The sequence below is a fragment of the Tenebrio molitor genome, chromosome 4, assembly GCF_963966145.1.
Source record: "Tenebrio molitor chromosome 4, icTenMoli1.1, whole genome shotgun sequence".
NCBI lineage: Eukaryota > Metazoa > Arthropoda > Insecta > Coleoptera > Tenebrionidae > Tenebrio > Tenebrio molitor.
This window is the reverse complement of record NC_091049.1, coordinates 472,962-487,089: the sequence shown is the minus strand read 5'-3', so window position 1 is coordinate 487,089 and position 14,128 is coordinate 472,962. Positions and strand designations below refer to the sequence as shown.

The 14,128-nt window shown below is 37.0% G+C and overlaps 2 protein-coding genes and 1 long non-coding RNA gene across 4 annotated transcripts; all 3 read right to left on the bottom strand.

Moving 5' to 3' along the window:
• Nucleotides 1-190: 190 nt before the first annotated feature.
• On the bottom strand, nucleotides 191-5,976 carry LOC138129856 (uncharacterized). Its single transcript, XR_011159406.1, has 6 exons — nucleotides 5,454-5,976; nucleotides 5,323-5,403; nucleotides 5,100-5,279; nucleotides 4,828-5,046; nucleotides 4,692-4,772; nucleotides 191-3,713 (listed from the first exon to the last, which is right to left on the bottom strand). It is a non-coding gene; the product is annotated as an uncharacterized lncRNA (long non-coding RNA).
• Nucleotides 5,977-7,432: 1,456 nt separating this feature from the next.
• Nucleotides 7,433-14,009, bottom strand: LOC138129843 (uncharacterized). 2 transcript variants are annotated; one of them, XM_069046150.1, is made up of 5 exons: nucleotides 13,646-14,009; nucleotides 12,753-13,594; nucleotides 10,024-10,206; nucleotides 9,840-9,974; nucleotides 7,433-9,786 (listed from the first exon to the last, which is right to left on the bottom strand). In XM_069046150.1, the coding sequence occupies exons 3-5, from the start codon at nucleotides 10,110-10,112 to the stop codon at nucleotides 9,036-9,038; spliced, it is 975 nt and encodes a 324-aa protein (XP_068902251.1). In that variant the 5' UTR covers nucleotides 10,113-10,206; nucleotides 12,753-13,594; nucleotides 13,646-14,009; the 3' UTR covers nucleotides 7,433-9,035. The 2 variants fall into 2 exon arrangements, with proteins under 2 accessions (XP_068902251.1, XP_068902250.1); XM_069046149.1 differs by having other exon boundaries at nucleotides 10,028-10,206; nucleotides 13,646-14,002.
• LOC138128191 (zinc finger protein 732-like) lies at nucleotides 11,274-12,323 on the bottom strand. The gene has a single exon (XM_069044380.1). It carries the CDS (start codon nucleotides 12,321-12,323, stop codon nucleotides 11,274-11,276), a length of 1,050 nt encoding a protein of 349 aa, XP_068900481.1.
• Nucleotides 14,010-14,128: the final 119 nt, after the last annotated feature.

Below are 14,128 nucleotides of genomic sequence, written 5' to 3'. Positions count from 1 at the left end.
GTTGAAGTGTGACTGAGATCGTATCCTGTGTTTAACGTCGAATACGATACATTTTAGAAATCGATACTCGTTTCTTTCATTCCACTTAAATAATATTCATTAATAATTATTGAATAACGCTTGACAATCACAAAACTACAAGTCTTGTGATCGCGTCTACAGATCCATATGAACATAAAACGACACAAAATTTTTAATAAAACATTTATAGTCAAGAAATTGCTTAGAAAATAAAAATACAAAAATTCTGAGTATAACATCGGAGTAATTCTTCGTCACATCGTCATCAATGCAAAACAGGTACGGGGGCTACACTCTTTCTCTTCCGCAACATCATTACCATATCGTTGCGAGTTTGGTCGACTGTTTTGGACCTTTCTGCCGTTGCGGAGCGCGTCTGCGGTTTCTTTCCATTGTCCACGTTCCTCTCACTGACAAATTCCTTTTTAGATTCGAGAGAACGTTCACGTTTGCGCACCCTATCCAGTCTCTTGTCGTTTGAATAATTAAAAACCCCGTCTCCCGTCCCTTTCGGGGCATTTTTACTTTCTTTTTGTCTGTCGTCTGGCGTTTTGTCTTGCATTACGTTGCGAAACTCAACTCGTGTTTGTTTGCAACCAGGTACGTTGCTACTTTCTTTAAAACATTTTTCAGCCTGAGCTGGTGTACTTGGATTAACTTTGTATTGCTTCTTTCTTCCTAATCTTTTACTGCGAGTATTGCCAAGTGCTTTACTGTTACGTTTCTTGTCCTTTGAAGTCTCTCCTACACTCCGGTTACAATGAAACTTTTTTCTTCTATTTTCTTTCTCATCTACCCAACAACTTTTTGTACTTCTCGTATGTCTCTTGCCGTCCCTTTCAAAACCAAATAGTCTCTTATAAACACGAGAAAATTTTTTATCGGACACATTTCCACATTGCTTTGCCAAAACATTATCGAAACTGCGACTACCAACTTTCGACGAATCGCATGCAGCGTCTGTAACTACCATTTTTAGACATTTTCCCATCTTACTCTTCACCAAAGACGAAGCATCACAAAACTTGGAAATCATTCGTGTTGTGGCACCCAAATTTCTATCAACAGTCTTCTCCGGTGTCTTTCTGGAAAAAGTGTTCACATCTAGATTATCGTCATCATTTTTACCGCTCGATTCACGCACCAAAATCTCGGTCTGCGGAGAATCTGAGCATCGAAGCCTTCCACCAACACCCATTGGTACACTTTCAGATTGCTCCGTTTCAGGTTTTCTTTTCAACTTACTTTCGTTCCTCATCGGTGTACTACTTCCACCGAGAAACGCGTTCGGTTCAACTTTAAAGTCACACTTTCCGTTCCAATTTCCCCTCAACGATTCTTTTCTTCCAGCACTAAAAGAATTTTTATTAGTCTTCTGTGACCTGTTTTCATCCTTCTTCGTCACAACTCCACAATCAGTAACTTTAGCATTGGAGTTTGTTTTTGCTGGCGCCACAGTCGAATTTGTCTTCTCAACACGGTCTGCAGACCGTTTCGTAAAATCTCCAATCACCAAAAAATCCCCCATGTTGGGCAGTTTCAGTCTCACTGGAAGTTTATTGGCAGATTGCGACGTCTTTGCTTTAAAACTACTTTCAACTGTAGAATCACACTTTCTAACAACATTCTGACTTTCTAAAGTCATACGAATCGACTCCTTTTTGCAAGTTCTTTCTGGTATTTTCCTGGTAACACCCAGAAAGTGTTCGTTGCGGGGGACATCGCCATTTTGTCTTGTCCCAGAAACTTCCAACGCATCTTGAGCTCCCGTTCCACTTTCACCATTCAAGAAATGCGAATCTTCACCGTTCACCTCCTGTTTCTCTTCTTCGCCAAACTTACAACTGTTCCTCGCCGGTCCCACCGTATTCGCTCTTTCCGATAAAATCTCATTTGCAAGAGAGACAACTTCTCGGTTCTTCTCACTTGAAGCTGCAGGTACTACACTCCTGTCCTCACCACAACCATATATGTTTCGACTCAGAACAATTCTAATTTCTTCTATGACTTCTGACCGCTTTGCATTGCTTCTGCTTCTCGTTTCTTTTTCATTTGAAGCCCCAAATCTTATATTCTGGTTCTGGCACCGTTCTGACATCTCAACTGTGTCATTTTTCACTTGATTTTTATTTCCATTTAGTTTTACCTCATTTTGTTCAACTTTAGAACCACACCGTTCAATTCCATTTTGCTCAGTTTTGTTTGAACATTCATTTAACATCCCGCGAGACCTGTCATTGTTCGTCAACATCTCATCCAAACTATCTTCGGTCTTCCCAACACCTTTATGACTTTTGCCGACAAATTTCACCTCATCACCTCGACATTCTTTTCTTGCAGCATCACCAACATCTTTACTGTTCTTGCGGTTTTTCAGTCTCTCGTCTAAATCATCAGGTGCTTTCTCTTTATCACCATCAACACCTGAAGACTCCCAAAAATGTCTGTTCACCCACATATTCGTTCTCCCAGTATTCGAACAAACTGGAAGTCTTTTTAGATCTACTCCGTTCACTCCCTCACTACAAGCTACACCACTAGAAACTTTCAGACTGCTTCCACTTTGATACGAAAGGACCTTCATACACAACACTTTGCTTGACTTGCAAAACAAAACTTTCCCATTTTCCTCTACGTTCAATTGTTTCGCATTTTCTTTCAAGTTGCCATCTGCAGGTCGCTTTTGGTTTCTTCCTGGTTCTTCACAACCACTTTTGCTGCTTTGCCGATCCGATTCACAAATTATATTCGCGCTTTCTGGATTATTTCCCGTCGATAATTTCATACTGTTACGTTGGTACAAGTTACGCAACAATTGGTTCAGTCTCTGTTCGTTCATTTGACGTTTGCGGTTATTTTCCGCTTCCGACTTCTTCACTATTCGGTGAATGTTCCAAGCGCTGCTCGCTGCACTGACGGGTGTGGTCGATCCAGACTGGATACCACTCGTGGTGTCCATTTGTCGAGAAATCTTTGTCTTCATGCTGGAAATTTGTAGCGAACTTGCAATCTGAGAAATCGACGAAGATTTACCGTCGGATTCTGACAACCAATTCTCATCCTTCTTCTCTGCTCTCTGCTTTCTTTTCGAAATGTCGTCACACTTTCTTCTGCTCACAACTGAAGGCGGAGTGTTGTTTTCGGACTTATTTTGCTCACTATCCGTACTTGCTGAACTCAGGCTCGAAACTACATTAGAGCTTTCAGACGATTTAATGTGAGAACTGGACGAACTCTGCAAACTGCTACACTCTTCGGGCGAAAACAAAAGTGACACCGATGGAGTGCCCTTCCGTAAATTCGTAATTCTAAGTCCAATTCTACTTCTTTGTAAACTTTCTATCGCAACTTTTGAGTTCGACAAATCTTTTTTCAGGTCGAAAAACGTCCGTTCCTTCTCCTGATTCTTCGACTTCACGGATGGAATCAATGTCGATTTTGTTTTGTTATGATTACTCTCTTGCACAACGTTATCGCTTGTGACGCGTTTTTTTTTAGCATCCGGCCCCAAGTCAGAGCTTTCGACGCTCCTCTTAGCCAACTTCTGCAGCTGAAGATCGGTCTCTAAAAGTACAAAATCAATTCTTTTAACGGTGGGCGAAGAAGTGGTAATTTTTTGAATCGCAGGTGCTGCTCTGGTGGTTTTCGTAACAGTTTTTTGATCTTGCAGGAGTGAAGTTTCGCTGCATGATCTGCAGAGAAATAACAATGCGTGAAGTTTGCAACAAAAAATTCTATTGCACAATTGAAAGAAGCAAATGGTTACGGAGAGCCGAGAAATGCTAAAATGATCTTTTCTCAGAATTCTGAGAAAATGTTTCAATTTTTTAAAACATAAATCGAAAGAAATGTTGCGGTAGAGCTCCTCGGCGAGGAGCTTTAGGGATAAAATGATTCTATAGGAAAGTTAAGATTACTCAAATGAACCAGTCAAAAAATAAATCACATTTCCAGTTAACTTTTATTTGCCATAGCGGTTCATTTTTGCACGTATTTTGCGTTTAATAAAAGTGCTGTAGCGTGTCATTTTTTAAACCAATTATAAAATTTCTCAGTCATAATTAGTAGTTTTTTTAACGAGTTCGTATGAAAATTGGGATTTTTTTGGCATGAGTTGGCCAATTTAAAACGCGAGTAAAACGAGCTTTTTAAAGGTCCACGGGTTGACACAGGAGAAAATTTTCAAATTTTGAGAGTATCGAAAAAATTATCTAAATTTACGGGCGCCAAAAAAATTTTGTATGCGACTCGTTGGTAAAGTATCTTTTTTTAACTCGACGGATTTGCGCACTCGCTTCGCTCGAGCGGCAAATTTTCCATCTCGAAAAAAAAAAGTATTACTTTACTCACTTGTTGCATAAATAACTAATTGTACAACTAGTTATGAAAGTGATACTTTTTTTACGAATTTGTAAATAAGTGAAAAAAAGAGACTTTCATAACGTGTTGTACACAGTATTTTTTTGCATATCGATGTAAGTTGAGAAATTTGGTGTAAAAGAATTTACGAAAAATTACAAAAAAAATAGGTATGCTTTGAAATCAACTCCAAGGAGATGGACTAAAATGATGCAAAAAAGTACTACTTTTGCTACGATTTTTCGTGTAAAAAAAGTGCTACTTTCACTACGATTTTGCGTTACGATATGCAAAAAAATATATATACTTACTGTGTTCTGGCTTCATCTTGTCTTTTCCTTGATGAACTCTCAAGTTGTTCAACTTGCCAGCCCAATTGTTTATTTTTTAAACTAAAAACAGCACTTCAAGACTCAGATTTTCCAAATAGAAAATTTAAACACTTACATTAGGTCACTTTGGTCATCCTCATCTCTCCTTTCATTTTTTATATTATTTTGATTTAAATTGTTCTCAATGAGAGAAGTCACAGCCAATCCCTCACTATCGGTATGTATATTTACAGGGGTACAATTATGATAAAAAATTGTGGAGAAATCAGTTTTGAACTCATCCTTGATTTCTGTCTTAGGTAAAACACTCTCTTGTAGCGCGCTTTCATTTAATCTAAAAAAAATGCTAATAAAAATTTTTAACAAAAAGAAAAACAAACCACTTACAGTTGTGAATCTGTCTCTGTTTTGATACTAATATTAGGTAAATCATTTTCTTCTATTTCAAATTTATCAATTTCCTTAATGTAATTATTATTTGAAAAATTCTTGCTATCTACATCCCATTTATCATCACAATCAACATTTGCATTTTCCACAACACTCGAGTAACTTCTGTAATATTTTCTTACAAAAAAAATAATAAACAAACAAACCGTGAATAACTTACGGGGCACACGACTCTGTTTTAATGTCAAGATTCTCAGCAAAATTTATAATTTCAGAGTCTTCAGATTGAAATCTGACTACACTACAGAAACATTGAATGTATATTTTACTCATAAAAAGACACAAACTTACTCGAATGTTTCTTCTGGACAGGTTTCTGTTTTTATAAGACAATTTGTATTAAAAAAATTGTCCTCGTTTATATCTTCGTAAACATTAAAAGTGAAATCTTCGTCGATTCTGATATTCAGTGCCATAGCCAAACGCAACAAACATAACCTTACTCCACTACAACTCAAAACGCCGTTTTGAGTTATTTCTCAAAACGCTTCGTGGGAGCTTAATCACATCCTGTCGTGGCGATACGATCAATTAAATTATAAATCAACATTTCAGCAAGCATAAATAAATGCAGAGCAGACATTTTTGAGGTTACCATAGAATAAAAAATTTCAACTCGTAAAACAACCACCCCGCGCCCGCCATTTCAGATTTTTTTTCGTCGTTTTGGCCGACGGTACTACAAACAACCTTTTGATGTAATTTTAATATAGCATGCAGGAAATAGATCGCTATATTTCGTAAACTTATGTGGTAATCACGACCTCCTGCAACCTGATGTTTTAGCATCACAGACACATATTACCACCTCATATCACCTCACCTCCATTTCGTTTCATTAAAAGTTGCTTTTTGAAATAAAATAGCTCAGTGAGCTGTTGAAATGACGTTTCACCTTAAAAACAACGTATCTGTCTATAGAGTAAAAGAATTTGTCCCAGGACAAGCTAACATAAAGAATTTACCTTTAGTGAATCCTAAAAAGGTTTTACTACCTCCATTAAGATGGGATTAATAAAGAAAATTGTCAAGGCTTTGGATACATAGAGTGCTGCTTTTCAATAACTTAGGCAAATGTTTCCAAAATATTGAGTTAAGTGCTTGGAGATTTTTTAAAAACGTGACACACGACTTTTTAGGCAACAAAAAAGCCGAAAATTATGAAGAAATAATAAAAGAATTAATTACACATTACTGTAAAATGGGGTGTCGATGTCACTTAAAATTCACTTCCTCCACTCTCACTTAAATTTTTTCCCCCAAAATTTTGGTGCCGTTAGTGACGAGCAAGGATAGAAATTTCAGCAGGATATACTGACGGTGGAAAAACGGACTATTGCTGATTTCTAATAAGAGAAAATAAAACTCCTTACAAAAGAATGTCAGCCTTTGCCAAAAAAGTTATCGACGGCGGATTTATATTAGAATAGAACATCTTTGAATATCGTTTTTGTTTTTTGATCAAATTAATTTTTTTGGTTGTTTAATATATTTTTTTGTTCGACACTGTCAGAATTTGAGAATTTTCTCCTGTGTGAACGGATTTTGATAAATTTGACAACTTGTCAAAAGTCAAAACGAAACGTCAAGCTAATTTTAAAGATTTTCAGCGATTTGGAGCCTTTGGGGGCTCGTCGAACAAAAAAGCGTTGTATTCAACTCGCTCTTGTGTATTTGAGGTCTTCCCACCAACCGGCACGTCTATGATCGCAGACTACTGTCTTCGGAATGTGGTACCCCGTTCCGATGCAGCCAGTAATACAGATAATGAATCCGGAGTATATCTGGTTGCATACCGTTGTCTGCAACGAAATTTGACGGTATTGACACTCAAATTGATGTGTCTATTCGAAAGTGGGGTGTCCTTTTATCTAGGGACTTTACAAATGCCCGCTTTGTGGCGCCCTCATTGGCGGAAATTGGCTGTCTCCTCTCGTAAACATGTTCTTAATGAAAAGAAGAGGCCGATTATAGTACAGTAGGTCGTGGTGGTAATACAGTTTTTTTTTAACAATCACAATTTTATGAAGGTCGATTCCTAAAAACTATTTAAAAACTACTGTTAGGGACACGGAATTTCGGGCATCATTTTTCCGTCACTTCAAAAAATTGAGATCTAAATCACTCTTTATTGTCAGCGTGACATTCAAAAGTTAAATTTATTTTCTGTTCACGTCAATCGCATTGAGGTTAATAATGTAAAGCCTATTTTACATTTTGAGACAGTATATTGACAGATGCCCGAAATTCCGTGTCTCTAACTGTACATATACGAGTATATAATAATTATATTGATACAGTAGTCTTTTTACATACAACAATTCGTGTCACAAACATTTATTTCCAAAATTGAGCTAATTAAAATGTATTCACGTTGTTTTGGCATGATGGGAGGCAGCATTTAACTTGGTAACAACTTTTTTGGGTATTCAAACGGAAAATTTGAGAACACATTTCGAAAATAATTGTTCTATATTTCAATAGTTATTTACATTTGAGTATGGTAGGGTTATTTTCCAGGGCGAGAACTAGGTTTCAGATTAGTTTGGGGTTTGAGCGCTATAAAAATACCTATTCTACATTTGTATTAGACTTTTGCACTTTTGCAGATTTTTATGAAATAACAAATGTCAAACCTTTTGACATACAAAGCTCCCAACCCGATATTTGTATTTTCCCTATTTGATTATGATTATTTATTAGTCAATAAAACTTAAAGAAACACATGTATCGGAAAAATAATACACGTAAATGCGTTTTTTCACTAGGTAGTACTAGATACATTAACCCTTTCTGATAATACCACTGGTCAACAAAGAAAAATTTTCTTATATTATATTGGGTATATCGTACAGTTCGTTGCAAAAAAAACAGGAACTATCAGAATAAAATTGACACATTTTTACAATTTTTGCATAGTGTGAAACATTCTTACAAGAGAGGCTAGAATTACGGTCAAAATTCAGTGACATTTTTAAAAATTATTTGACAGGTATTGTCAAGTAGGCAATTAATTGGCAAATGAGCAAAACCAAATTTACATTAGGAAAATTTTCGTTTCCCGTTTTTTTTGAAACCAACTGTATGTACTTTATTATGCTGAGAGCCCGATTTCAAGTCAGGGTGACAAATAGGTGGTGCAGCGCAAATGTGTAGCTATCTTTGTCCTACACATTAATTACTAATATGCGTCATCTTTCTCAAACTTGCAATTTTGTGCCGTTACCATGACAATACAAGTTGCAACTCAACTTGAAATCGGCCTCTGAGTCTACAAATATTTTCAAAATTATTCCACCACGTCAGAATTTTGAGAAATTTTCAATATTTGCCCAACATATACAATTTTGTTACAAGATTTGACGATATTTTTCAATGTATCCCAGTAATGTTATATTCCGAAGTAAATGTGGTTCTAGCTGCTGTAACATATCAAAACTTTGATTTTAAAGTAAAAGAGAAAATTAACAACATTAGTAAGGAAATCGCAGCTACCTTAACCTAAAGTGAAATGTAAAGGTGTGTTTACGAATTAAAAAATTTAATTTCTTTCTATATATCTGTCAAATAAACCAACAAAACATATCAGATTGCAGTGTTACCAATAGCACAATATAAAAATCTTCTTAATTGTATTGCCACCTCAAACAGTCCTCCTTGAATACCCTGTATTTAACATTTGACATCTTTGTCGCTAACATCTTCACTTCAGTTGAATTTTGACACAAAAAAACCACACAGCGAACCGTTCCTAGCCAATGCAATTCACAACATTCCAGTATATTTAATCTGTTAATTAACGCCCCACGAACCAATTATTGAACTTCGTGTTGTTTTTCACAACTGCTAGCCCTCCGCATTCCATTATGTGATTCACCTCGTCATGCGTATATTCAATTGCGACATTTCCCACGTGACATTGTTGGTGCAGTGCTGCTTGCACAGGTTATCACTCAGTTGAGCAACAGTTTGTAGAATCGTGCAGATTTGCAAGACCGAGAACGCACGTGTTTGGATTTCGCTCGCCCACACTTGCGGTCTGCACACTTCGCCTCCCCTCTGCCATGGTGACAGCTGCCACCGATCGTGACCTCGGCAGATTGCCTCGCCGTTGAACAAGTCGCGACTCTGATTCCGTCCAAGGGCTTCGTTCGAATGCGTTCGGAAATTGTGGAACCTCCAGACGGGCGGGCGGTTCCGGAATCGCGTCGAGGTGCGAAAGCTCGGCGTCGGCGCTCCGGTTCGGTTCGGTCTCTGGTATGGATACCATAGATTCAGCGGTCGCCGCTTCTTCCTGAACCTGAAGGGGGGCACGTTTTTGTCACGGTGCTGGTAAGGTACTCTCGTTTGTTGGTTTCTTTTCGTGGTTATCGAACATTTCCGTCTGTCCAGCGGTCCCCCTTGAGTCTTTCTCGCAGGTACTACATCTTTGTGACTGTTGTCCCTATTCTCTTTTGGTACCGCGTCGGTACAACTTTTAGTATCCGATTCGACTCGCAACGATCGATTCGACTCTTCTTTGAGTACCAATTTGTCTTGACTTGGCACCATTTGCTCTTCTTGCGACAAATTTCCATCGTTGTCACTTGACAATTGCGGTTTCACGTCCGACAAATTTTCCTCCCTATTGTAGGTAACAAAATCAAAATTAAAAAAATTACAAAATGTGCTACTCACACAACAAAATCATCGCCAATATCGTCTATTATCTCAGTTTTCACTTGCAAGACGTCTACAAATTCGTCGTTTGACAGATAATTCTCTTCGATGTCAATCTTAAACTCTTGTTTAATTCCATAGCCGTCTATTCCGCTACAAAAAGACAAAAAGTAGTGATTTTTACAACTGGGTTGGTACCTACTTACGCAGTGTCTGAACCGTCCTCGACACACCATTCTGGTTCAGTTTTGATTTGGTGATTTTGCAGCGAGAAGTCGCTTTCTTCTTCATCTTCAATAACGTCAATCGTAAAATCTTCGTCTATTAATACAGTTGTCCCCATAATTATGTCCCACGGTCAGTTTCAAGTCGCATTTTTCTGGTCCTTAAAAAGGTCGATTAAAAAACAATTATGTACAGTCGCGAGCAATAAATTTTGGTCGTCAAGGTCGTTCTTTGACGCAATTGAAAATGCTCCATTGTAAAACAGTCGCAAATATCATAACCTATCAGCATGTTGTATGACATTAATTGTCTTTTTTTTTCTCAATTTTTTGACACTTTGTTGACGTGGGCATAAACAGGCAGGGAATTTTTTTAAATTAGTGACAATCTAACCAAATTTTGAAATGACATTGACGACCAAAATTCATTGCTCGCGACAGTATCTTTCTGGGGGGAGTCCCGATTTTTTTTTAATTTCCATATTTGGACTACTGAAGTGATCCCCTACAACGCTCTGAATTTGGAATTCGCGAATTTTGAGACACCCTGTATATCATTCAGAGTAGAAGGCCCAGTTCAATCTCTGGACTACAAAAAGACTCACTTCTACTCTTTATGATATAATATACTATTTTTGCTCCCTTGTTTTTTACATTTATACACGGTAGACAATACTTCGTAAAAATGCCAAATTATTCATCTGATGACGCGGATTTATGCTGTTTGTCTATGGTGAAGCTCGCGATAACGCTTTCCGAGCAGTAGCTCTTTATTTTTCTTTGGGTTTTACGCAGAGTAGGTACTCAACTTAGGCTCACATTATTTTTCGTTATTTGATGTTTTTAAAATTCTTAAAATAATGTTAATGTGGAGGGAAGCTTTTTTTTATTTATGTGCCTTGATCGGATACAAATACCATTATACATAATTGTTTAAAGTCATTTAAACAACATCTTAAATAACTTCTATTCTTTTAATGAATTCTTATATGATGCTATCTACAGATTGTATTAATTTATTTATCTATAAATGTATATGATGTGTGAAAACCTAAATCGTATTATGTATTAACACAATTCGCATTTCTTGTTTTTCCCATTCTTTATTCAACAATGACACGCTGTTGCAATTAAAATCTTTATAAACTGGACAAATTATTAATACTTTGGCAGATATCCTTCTACACAATCTTCAAAGATCTCGTTCAACGCAAGCTCTCTGCTCTCGTCACGACTGGAGAGAAATCACTTCACTTCCCTCTTTCTTCTCTTTCAAGTGAATCTTCCTGTGTCTCCCGACGTTGGTGCATTTTACTGAGATGTAAGGGCACAGATCACACCTATACACCTTCTTCGCGTTGCCGTAACGTGCCCCTTGCGCCTCCTTGTGCTTCTCTTTCTTGTGCTGGCACAGCTTCAACTTGCTCGACGTCGCAAACGCGCATGCTTCGCACTTGTGTTTGAACTTGGTGTGTATCTCGTGTACGTGTTTGCGCAATGCGTCTTTGCAGGATGTTTCGAAAGCGCACTCGGCACATTTGTGCGTTTTTATGTGCTTCTTCTCGTGTTGGCCGACTAGTTTCCACTTGCAGGTACTGAAGGGGCACTTTTTGCACACGTAAACCGGATTCTCCGAATGGTTGAACTTCATGTGTTTGTTCAAGTATTTGTGCTTGATGGTGAGGTAGTTGCAGTGGGGGCAGTGGAGCTTGTTCTCCACCAAAGTGCACCGCACTTTGTGCACGGATAACGCTGATTTACTGAACGAGGTGAAGCTGCAATTGACGCAAGTGTACGGTTTCTTTTTTTCGACGTGCGCTTTCAGGTGGGAAATCAATGGTCTCTGACTGTCAGTTTGGTAACTGCACTGTGGACACTGAAACCTACCTTTTTTACCAACATTTACATTGGATTCTTTGCTTGAATCTGATTCTACAACTTTCAAGTTGTCTCTCAAATTACCATCTACACTAAATTGTTCCTCTACATCCCCCAGATGATCAAAATCACACTCTGATTCTAATTTCACATCTACCTCAAACTCTTCTTTGACTGTACTTTTTTCAAATCCAAAACTGCTTCCTAATTCATCTTCTGAATCAGTAGTCGGTTCTATTTTAATGTTGAGTTCCACAACACCAAAATATTCTGCAGCATCTTCGGTTTTCACTTCTTTCTTGACAGTCACCTCTTCAATGTCAAAGTCCCCATTTAACGGATCCTCCACCACATTTATCGTAAAATCATCGTCCTCTGTGCAAAATGTTTCACTTCCCATAATTCTAATACCCCACAACAATCTCTTCACGAATTGTTATATTGACAAATACATAACCCCACTTTTTCACAAAGTACGAATTTCAGTCACAAAACTCACAAAAACGTACAAATCGAATTTGAACGTTGGCGAACCCATCATCACAACAACATTAATTAAAAGTATTTGCTACACTTATTTTTTTATTATTCAAAAAACACTCAAACGTTTTAATGTCAAAGCCATCCAATCAGTTAGCTTTGGATTCAGGGACGCCAACAGCATCTGGGAAAAAAAACAAAACCTTGCAGCTATTTTGATAAATTTAGGGCAAACGTTAACTAAAACCGGATCCTTTTCTGTCCGCTCTGAGCACATTATGCCGTTTTACGCTTATTGCCAAAGAAAAACATTCAATGACGCTTTTTACCACAGAAATAACGAACTTACCGAAATGGGTTTAACGGGTACAGGCACACAATATTTAACTCATTTGTTGTTGTAACATTATAAATTGTAATTCTTACACATTGGTGAGTAAAAGAAATCACTTAATTACAATCGCATAATCAACATCTTTCACGGAAACTGTCATCTGTCAGTTTCAGTTAAGCTGTTTAAAAAAAAATGGAGTACATTATAGTTGCCAACATTGCAAAAAGAAAGAAACAGTTATGCTATGAATTATGAAATTTACATTTTTTGACTCGGACGTGAACACAAACACAATTCGGTATTGTTTATATAACAGTAGGTAACAAATAATAATTACAACGAATCTGAACCTAAATCTAAACAGCTACACTGATTCACAAAAATCTGATAAATTATCAATCAACCAAACATTTACTCTATTTACTTAAAAACACTAGTCCATAAATACAAATGTGCAATCAATTCTGAATATATAAAACAAAAACTAAAATCATGTTAAATTTACATTGCAACAGTTAGTTTAAAATTAAAACTATTTCTCTTTCTCTGTCATATTTTTGTCTGAAGGTCGTTTCATGTGAAGTTTCTCCATGTGTTTATTGTGCGCAGCTTTCTTAAATGTCTTGAACGTACAATATTTACATCTGTACACTTTTTCCTTCTTTAAGGGGCACTCAAACCTGTGTTGAACCAAACAATATTTACGATCAGTAATGAAACCACACTTACAAGCACGCACTTCTCTTGACATAACCTGTTTATGTGATTCCACATGATTGTCAAATATTACTTTGTGTTTTGTAGTAAATGGACATACATCACATTTATAACCGACTATGGACTCTTCAGCCTTATAACTGGAAAATACATTTTTTAGCGATTTTAATTATAACATTCTAGATGGCTACATTTCATCATCCTCGGGGGGCATGTTTAGGTAGTGTTGTATATCCGGTTCTTCTATTGTTTCAGACGTTTTCCAGTCAACCTCACAGTCTTCAACCACTTCAATAGTGAAGTCTTCATCGATAAAGCACGTTGCCATCACTCAAAAAATTCAATCGTCGCAGAGTTGCGCAAAGTTTTAATCGTTTACGGTATCGTTGAATTAACTTTAAACCGCATTTATTTTGTAAATTCGTACAGAAGGTTGAAATGTACAATAGAAGAAAGGTTAAATGTTGCTATTGTAGTGCACAATAAATAATCGATAACATATTGTCCGATGACTAATTTGAACGAATATAATATACGAAACCCTAACCTTAAATTTAGTTTGTTATTTTTGTCATCATTACTGCCAACTTCAGTGATAATTGTCACAAAAATCACTAGATCTTAAAAATCATTTCAAAATAGGAATTTAAGGTTTGCGGATGAATGAATTGATG